We start from the raw sequence: 9,971 nt of genomic DNA on the forward strand, positions 1-9,971 counted from the left end.
AAAATATTGTAGTCTGCCAGCATTATATTTTAAGAAGCAATCTAATGACAAAATCTGACCTTAATATTAATAATATTTTCTTGTAAGTTAAAACTTATTTAAATCAACTCGTTACAATATAATTTAATCATCATCAGGATTTAGTAAACTTGCATGATATGGTTCAAAGCAAGATGGGCAAAGAGGAGGTTTATCAGAACAGCCTTTACAACGATAACTCGTTTCCTTTCGTATCTTTTTTTGTGTACAAAATTTGCATTTCAAAAATGCAAATTTTTTTGTAGTTCCAGGTCGTGCAGGCATTTGTTCTGGCCAGTGACCTTAAATTACACTCCCATCATTATCGGGTATATTAGCAGTGCATGTCGTCGTGGGTCGGAATCGCCTGTTATCGTGAATACTGGACGTCTTTATCAAGTCGCTTCCCTTCAAATTTTTGTCCAGCCCAATAAATTCCTGTATCAGTTCTTCTCGGTAGTTTATGTACGAGTACAAGCTTGAATTATTTTTTTTATATTTTCTATAAAGAAAAAAGGCGTTCCACACTACAATGTCCATCATGTAAAATATTACTTTCTTGTACCATCTGATGGTTTTTCGGGGACAAGAATAGTAAGATACCATCTGATCACAACGATCAATGCCAGACATGTTTCTGTTATATGTATCAACTTCGGCAGGCTTTAAACGGGATTTGCCAAATCTGTTTGAAACTTCTATAATCGAGGGATGAACTTTAGTTGTAACCATCAGGACAGGGCGTTTATCTTTCCAATTGGAAACATATACCTTGTTTTTGCGAGCCCATACATGCTCGCCTTTTTTCAATTTTTTTGTCGTAATAAATTTAGGATTATCTTTACGACTCTTACGTAAGGTGCCGGTGCTATGAGTGTTCAAATCAAGCAATTTCTGTGACAACTTTACAGAGTTATAATAGTTGTCCATGAATAAGTGATGACCACGAAGCAAATATGGCCGCATCAACCTTAATACTAGTTTTTCTGTCTTAGATTCATCGCCATCCATATTCTGATTTGTTGTTTCCTTACCAGAGTACATCAATATATTGAGTACATAGCCATCAAACGTAGTAAGTTCATAGAATTTAATTCCGTATCGGGCTTTTTTTGACTTTATATATTGTCGAAAATGTAGCCGACCCCGAAATAGAAGTAGGGACTCATCTAATGACAAATTCTCGCCTGCACTATATATTTTTCTGAAGTTAATAGTCAACATATCTATGAATTTTATAATCTTCTGTTGTCCTTTAGCCTCCAATTCCGATGCATATAGACAGCGTAATAATTGTTCATACCGTCGCCCTGACATAGTGTAGGTAAAGATCGGATGATAATACATTGCTTTGGTTAAAGTAAAAAGGTTCCTTTGTTTAGGACATTTTATATGACCTTTCAGAAGGCTAAGTCCTAGAAATTTCAGCATTTCTTCATAATTGGTTTCACGAAAGACAGCTTTGCGGCTATATCTTGTATGTGGTTTGTTAGTTTGGCACAAAGATTTACCATAATTATTAGTACATATTACCAGATATTCAACGAAATTCCGTGGAAAAACAAGATGAAAAAAGTCCATAACATTTTCTATGTTATCAATGTTTACTTGAATACCAGAAGCAGCGTTATCAAAATTAAAATCAGGTATATCGGTCACCGTGTCAGACCAACCTTCTACTACTGAAGGTATCTCAGCAGATGTCCTGGGAGCATGACTGATTGGGCTAGTAAGCTGATCAGAAATATCTGGTGAATTGGGGCGATCATCTTGATTTATAAGCCGATCGTTTGACGATAAAGGAATGCCAGATGACGTCGCCTCCGAAACATGAAGGTTTTGGGTAACTGAAATATTCTCATTCCGTTGTTCGTCCTCGGAAGGGCAAAATGTTTTTTCACTATCATCCGAATCACTAGACGAAGAAGACTCACCAGATGAGTTACTAGCGTGTTTTTGTGGGCGGCGTCCAGCAGCATCGTCAGAACTCAACGACTCGTCGCCTGAAGGATAGTAGTCCTTGTCGGACCCGTATTCCCCATCATCAGCATATGGATCTTCACTAGATTCCGGAGTTTCAACTTCATTGAACAATTCTAACAACCGTTTTTGTTCCCTTTCGTACGGATCTCCAGGCGCCATCTGCAGATAAATTCATTATTGTTTCAATACCAAAAAACCGCATTCAAAACAAGCAACTACTAATATTAGAAGCACAATTACCTTATACGTAAGTTACATGAATTGAATTTGAATGTTTCGATAAATAAAAACACAAAAATACGTTGATAACTTAGCACTCGAACCGTTATTTGCGCGCGAAAGTATGAGGTGACACTAATCCTCCCGCCGACGCGCACTACGTGACTAAATGTATGAAAACACGACGCCCACGAGCGTACTGTGCGGGGAGAGGGGTACCGGAATTCTGTCAATGTGTGTGTAACTTGACATGTTGTAGAACTATGTACGATGACAGTAGGAAAGCCGCATTACTTTTGCGGTGACATTACAACATGTTCTTCCTTGTAAAAGTATTGAAAATCAAACGCCGTCAGACGTACTGCCGTGACACGAGTAATAACTATGACATCTACAGGCGTTCTGTCGTATCATTATTTACTATCTGAACGTCCGTGGACGTTACTGTCCACCAACGTGTTAAGTTTCATAAAAAAACGTTCCATTTGCACCTAGATCCCTTAATTATCTTAGATTTTCTGATGAACAACGTCACATGTGTAAATGTGATAGCAACAAGTCCATTATAAAACGTCATACATAAACATCGAACCTACTATCTTTTTAAATAAAATTGTTTAAAAATAATTAATAATACTGATAGATAATCACGGGCTTAATGTTAATTTTTCCAAAGTATAAAAGCACCAGGTTTTTTCGTTTTCGAAACATAACAATTTAAACCTTTGAACGGTTCTACTGAAAAACGATCGTCTTACAGATATGACGTTATTCTACGGCACCGTCGATATATTCCCTACTATGAGTAACAATCGCTATCAGGTGTACATGACGACAACCGGGACCGAGGGCTTAACGTGCTCTCCGAGGCACGGTGGGGAGACCCACAAGAACTGCACAAACACCCAGATCACGGCAAACACCTGTATGGCCAATACAAACGTTTGTTATGTGCAGGGATCGAATCCGCAACCGCCGACGCAACAGGTCCAATCCATAGCTGTAACCGTTACGCTAACGCATACTTATTTCTTAGTTTTCAACCAACATGAAAAATGGAGGAGGGTTCTCAATTCGACCGTATACATTTATTTTTTATTTTTTGTTATGTATGTCAGAGAAATCGAAGTCCGAGAATCGAATCGATCCCAAAGTTATCAACGAACATACATAATGTGTGTTTGCCCATAGTCACCACGCGGGGCAGGCGGGTTGGTGACCGCAGGGCTGACTTTGTCGCACCGAAGCCGCTGCTGCCCATTTTCAGAATGAAGTATGCAATTAAGTGATACTAAAGAGTTAATAGTAAGAGATATGATTTCATATTACACTTAGTTTTAGTACTCTCACAAATAAATTATAAATTATAAAAAAAGAGCGAGATTAGGCAAGTTTTCTTCCGCATATTTAGTGTCATTTGACTCGACAACGTTCTTTTTTCTTTTAAATTTTCGGATATATTTTTTCGCTGGCTTTTTTGTCTGTTTTTTTTTACCTTCTTTTATTTTCCTTCATCTTTAGAATCATATACAATTTAAATTCTTGTTTGACATATTAGTCTCCTTATTAAGAAATTTCATTTTAAGAGCTCGCTGATTGTTGTACTACGCAATATATTACATTTGGCACTTTTTCACTTAATAAAATTACTGTCCATGAAATATTTTACAAGTATAAATAAATATAATGTATATCTTAAAGTATTTATTGTAATTATACCAAGCTACGAGTATAGAGTATATACTGAACAAGATACAACTGTATCACTAACGAAGATTGGCAAAGATGAATTAATTAGGTTAGGTTAGATATACCAACAAATAAAAAATTAATCGCCCTTAACTATAGCCTCGGACTTTCTTGAATTCAGCTAACATGATGAAAAGATAATTTAAATATGTATTGCCTAATACATTCATCATTTAATTTATTCCATTAATAATAAATGATATGACGACACAGTTTCGTAATATGGATATTTAGATACGACTATTGAAGCCCAATCACTATTTCTGCTTAGAGTACTCACACAATTGTGTATTGCGAGATGAAATTAATAAATTAACGCATTATGTAATATTATAATATCTGTATATCATATGAATATTATTAAAATACAGGCGTATAAGTTAAGTAGCAACTTTAGAACTGTGTGTGTGAGTTTGTATGTGTGTGCGTATGTGTATGTAGGTGAGACGTTTATATTTGTTTATTTACATCATGATAACACTAATAACACTATTGTATACATTTTTCAAAGTTAAAGAAAATATGCTCCACTATTTAATTGTAATGATATTAGTTAGAAATTAATAAAAAATTAATAAAATTAATCTTTATAGTGCATGTGCTTCGTTTTTTAAATCTAAACAAAATAATTTAAGATAGTATTTACAGAAATCATTAACAAATTAAATGATCATACTGCATTCATCGTAGCATAATCGAAGACGGAATAGCTATACAAAAGAATTTAATAAAAAACCCAAGATTTGACATACTTCAATCGATTCGTGCATTAAGAAAAAGCGGGCCTCTTACAAGGATTTCGTTATTCAAATAATTTTCCTAAAGAAAAAATTCAATGGATGAACGGCAGAATTCTTCAATCACTCCTTGTGAAATGAAAAAAACGATTTGTAATCAGCACTGCAAAGTAAATAAATTTTGAATTGTCAAACGCCTCTATTAACATAAATACAACCGTTCTGGTGTAGTAGTGAGTGTGTCGTCTCAGCGCCTACACACTGGTGTTTGCGGGTTCGTTTCCCGCTCGGTATGGATATCATCATCATCAGCTCACGGACGCCCACTGCTGGGCATAAGCCTCCCCTAAAGCTTTCCACGACGATCGGTTCTGCGCAGCACGCATCCAGCAGCTTCCCGCGACCCTGACCAGATCGTCGGTCCACCTCCTGTCTGTCTCACCGCCAACGCTGCGGCGCCCGGTACGCGGTCGCCACTCGAGAACCTTTCCGCCCCATCGACCATCGGTTCGTCGAGCAATATGTCCTGCCCATTGCCACTTCAGCTGTGCAATCGTTCGAGCAATGTCAGTTACCTTGGTTCTCCTATGGTATGGATATGGTATTTACAAGTCGAGTCCCCACCTTGCCCTAGTGATCACGTTAAGCTGTCGGTCCCGGTTGTTATCATAAATACATGATAGCGATTGTTACTCACAGTAGAGAATATATCCGCTAACCCGCAGAGCAGCAGCGTGTTGGATTAAGCATCAATCTTTTTCCTACACGGAGAGAGAGGCCTTCACCCAGCAGTGGGATATTACAGGTTGAATTGAATATAAATGGAGAATATTATTTGTATAAAAGTGCTAGTATCGAAATTCATTCGTATGATTTTACACGGAGAGAGAGGCCTTCACCCAGCAGTGGGATATTACAGGTTGAATTGAATATAAATGAAGAATATTATTTGTATAAAAGTGCTAGTATCGAAATTCATTCGTATGGTTTTAATATTTTCTTTGACTGCGTAATTTTTGTTTTACTAAGAAAGTTACTCTCAATGACACTCAAATTAGCTTTTGTGGCTTTGCTCACATTCAAGAAAATTTCAATTGAAACTTAAAATAATATTTAACTTATATTTCATTTTACATTCTAAGAGAAGAAAGAATTATTTCAATTTAAATATAGAATAATAAGACTATTTTCGACGAAATTAAATACAAAAATCGACTAAAGTAGTTTCATACACAAAAAATAATGGCTTCACGCCCAATTAGGAGAAGCGAAGTAACATGGTATGTAGACGTTTTTAGGAACATACTTTTTCTTTATTTTAAATCGTCAATATTCTCGAAATCTATAATTTTTAAACCGAGTTTAAAATAAAGGAGGTTCTCAATCACAACTGTATTTATTATGTGTGTCTCCTCATAACTTTTATTGGGCGAACCGATTTAAATAATTCTTTTTTTATTCGAAAAGTGGCGATTGTCACGTGATCTCATTTTAATTTAATCAAGTTCATGTTATTTACTTTAATATTTTTTCGTCAACCTACGTTATATTATTGTCCTATGAAATTGAAGTCGATTTTTTTTTTTTCGTTTGCGAGCAAACAATTATATAAATTCGTATAATAAATATTGAATAGTTTAATAAATCCACTCAATTAAAATTCGTCCAGTTAGAGAAGAGAGTCATCGTTCACTTTTTCGTATTAATTTAATTCGCTGGGAACAATCAGACTTGTTCCCAATTACGGAGATATTTATAACCGCCTTTGTTATAACATCAAGTGGTAGAATAGAGCCGTACTTAAAAAAATTGCTGTATCGAAAACTAAATAAACAAAAATAAACCTATATTAATTTAATAATAACAAAAATCTTTTCTTTTTTTCTTCTTTTATTTATTCTAATTTCTATAACAATTATTTGTACACTTCCTAACCGCTTTTCTATGCGCTGTCCTATACCCAAAGTTTGTCTGGAAGAAATCGCTCTTTTAGCGATAAGACCGCCTTTGTACATCTTCCTCTAATTATACTACTTTTGCTTGTATCGTGTGCAATAAAGAATATTATTATTTTTTTATATTAATCAGACAAGTGCTAGTCGGATATAAACAGAATATTTAAAAAATTTACATATAGAAATACATAAAAGGGGGTGTCTGTTTGTATTATTAATATAACCGCTTTTTACTAAATGCGTATAGATACATATACAAAAATAACATTTATTACAATTTTTGTCTGCCTGTCTGTTTGTTCCAGCTAATCTCTGAAACGGCGGATTTTGACGGGACTTTCACTGGCAGATAGCTGATGTAATAAGGAGTAACATGGCTACTTTAATTTTTTTTTGTAACTCAGTGAATGGAACAATAACTTTTTAGTTAAATTTCACGCGGACGAAGTCGCGGGCACAGGTAGTTACAAAATATTACCTTTAGGGTTTTCAAGTAAATTTTATGAGATATTAAACATTACGCCTTTACGGTTCCTTTAAAGGTTTTACAGTTGGTTTTTATAGAGGAAACAATTTTGAGTTTCCTTATTGTTGTACCTTTTTGAACAGCTTACTAATGTCTTAATGCTTTGCAAAATGATCACCTTTCAAAAAGAGGGTATCATACAAATTCATGAACATTTTCTATCAAGGCAAAAATTTTGTTTGGCTTGTAACATATATAATGTTACTAATTTATTTAGGTGCGTAATTGCTCTTTTTTTCTTGCTAGGCGTTGTCGTTTATTAGCGCGATCCTTGTGACGTGTGGTTTTGCCATTGGCGGGGATTAGGTGAGTAGGGTTTAGCTCACGAGTATATAGCGCTTGTGGCGAGTGGTTTCTGGTTTCCCTTCGTCTCCAGCCACAGCCAGGTTCAGGGTGCGATTTGTTGGGGTCTGTGGCGAGGCAGTCATGGACGGTGCCGGATGCTTCTGGTGTGACCACGTGGCGAGTCATTTTGCCTAACATTTCCAGTTCTGATGGTGCCTGCCTCCGATTATCGACCCTGTGGCAGTCGGCGATGCTTGTTTTACGTCGCCAAAAATCGTGGGGAGCTGCGTGAGCTTAACCACGTGGTGTAAGGTGGAACTACAGGCGGTGCCACGCGGTGCTTTGGATCGGCTAAATGACCTTTTGTAACCTCCAACCTTTTGCCAGGAATAATTCAAACCTTTGATAAGCTAGTGCTATCGTTTTTTTTTTTTAAATTAAGTTTTATTTGTTAAAAATTTTGACAAGTTTGTGTGTTCCTAATTTTAATTTTAGTATTAAAATTTTGTCATCTTATTTAAAGTACAAGAGTGTGCTTGATACTTTGTAATAAATTAATTTCAATCTGTTATTTATTACACAGGCCGAAGACGGGCAGCAGCATCTTCGGTGTGACAAAGCCAGCCCTGCGGTCACCAACCCACCTGCCCAGCTGGTGACTATGGGCAAAACACATGAGTTCACGTTATTTTTGGCGTAAACTTGTGGAGGCCTATGTAGGCTGTAATTATGTTGATGATGATGATAATGATGTTATTTTTTATTTCATCATTCTTTTATTTAATTAAAGTTAGTTCATTTATTTATCTATTTTATTTCGTCGCGTTGAGAATTTAATTTCTGTCTAGATTATTTGTTTAACGCGCGACAAGTTCTACAGCATAAAAATACGCTATACGCTAAGTCATTAGCCATCAAGCATATATTCATAATCTTTTAATCGTTCGATTTAAAAGATTTCAATAAATGGCCGTATCGATTCTAAATCCATGAAAACAGCAATTTTTCCAGGCTTCTATCAAAGACAAAATAATTTTTATCCGTATTAAAAATATATATTTCTTGGCATAAGTAATAAGACGGTAACGGATTTGCAAGGGTTGAGTTTAAAATTTAATTATTTGTCAAATTAGAAGACGCCTTATTCGTTCATTACTGCTTCGCTGTTATCAAATTTTGTATAAATTTGATTACAACTGGGTATTCATATCCTAATTTTATCAACATGAAATGTCATTTGTAAAATAAATTGAAATATTCTATACTTACTCCAGGCACGGCTTCTCCGAATTCAATATCAATTTCCAGCGAAGTAAAAAATAATGATTATGTATATTTATACTAACAAACAACACTGAAACTAAAATTAATAACTGAGGTAGGGCACAGCAGTAAATTTCCTGCTGATAATCCGGAGCAGCCAAACTGGGGGAGTACCTCGACTTACAGACGATCACAGCTAAATAATACTGCTTTCAAGCAGTGTTGTGTTCCTGTTGGTGAGTAAGGTGATCAGAGCTCCTAGGGGGAATCAGGGATAGGGTCGCCACGCGCTTGCGATGCTTCTGGTTTTGCAGGCGTCTATAAGCTACGGTAATCGCTTACCATAAGGTGAGCCGAACGCTTGTTTGTCGACCTAGTTGTATAATTTATAAAAAAAAAACTAAATATATAAAAATCTCTTATCAAAGCGTTCGTGGTCGCGCTTTTATTAAACAGTTCGATCGATTTCTTACCGATTTAGTACCTATTATGTAAACGTGCTTTTCTGGTAACATTTAACTGTACTTTGGTTACAATTTTACCCGTTAGCAGTCTAACTTTCAACGTTGCTCGTGAAACGATTAATTAATCGGTCTAGAATAGCGTTTGTGGTAATTGGTTTCTGGTTTAGAATTGAATAGTTTTAGCTTTGGTCGTGGTTCAATTAAGACTATCGCTGATGGCCTAGTATCATGTCTTATGACTGGAAAAGCAATATAGAGTCGTTAGACCTTCAAATAAGGAGGAAAACTATAGGTATTATTAACTAAGGACTACTACCACCAGTTGTCATAAGCTGCCTTATCATTACGGCCCTTCGAATCTAACAAAAAGGGCCTAAAAAGCCTTTAATTGAGATAGGATATATATAGATAGTGAAAATATCCTGCTTAAAATCTAGAGCAGTCCAACTAGGTACCCCAATCTAACAGAAAATCACAGCTAAGTAATACTGCTTTCAAGCAGTATTGTGTTCCTGTGGTTAGTAAGATGATCAGAGCTACTGGGAGGATTAGGGATAATGTCAGCAACGGTGTCGCAGCATTTACGATCAAGTGCGATAATCGCTTACCATCAGGTGAGCCATACGCGTGTTTCCCGAACTATTTGTATAAAATGGTCTCTTAAATGTTAAGAAAATAAGCACTCAAAGAAAGCCTATAGACAAAAAGATGTCTTATTGCCTAGACATTTAGATCGATCTTAAACAAAATAACTAAACTCAAGAAAAAACAG

The 9,971-nt window shown here is 35.8% G+C and overlaps 1 protein-coding gene across 1 annotated transcript; it reads right to left on the minus strand.

The window, feature by feature from the left end:
• Nucleotides 1–321: 321 nt before the first annotated feature.
• Nucleotides 322–7,658, minus strand: LOC123664622 (piggyBac transposable element-derived protein 4-like). The gene is made up of 2 exons (XM_045599141.1): nucleotides 7,527–7,658; nucleotides 322–2,160 (listed from the first exon to the last, which is right to left on the minus strand). The coding sequence occupies exons 1-2, from the start codon at nucleotides 7,656–7,658 to the stop codon at nucleotides 322–324; spliced, it is 1,971 nt and encodes a 656-aa protein (XP_045455097.1).
• Between the last annotated feature and the right edge of the window lie 2,313 nt (nucleotides 7,659–9,971).

This window comes from Melitaea cinxia, chromosome 22 (assembly GCF_905220565.1).
Source record: "Melitaea cinxia chromosome 22, ilMelCinx1.1, whole genome shotgun sequence".
NCBI lineage: Eukaryota > Metazoa > Arthropoda > Insecta > Lepidoptera > Nymphalidae > Melitaea > Melitaea cinxia.

Excerpts from the sequence above, each read along its gene's own strand:
- LOC123664622 (XM_045599141.1), bottom strand. The coding sequence starts at position 7,658 with ATGACTCGCCACGTGGTCACACCAGAAGCATCCGGCACCGTCCATGAC. Across the intron at positions 2,161-7,526 it reads CCAGAAACCACTCGCCACAA|ATGGCGCCTGGAGATCCGTA; the intron begins GCGCTATATACT and ends ATTTATCTGCAG.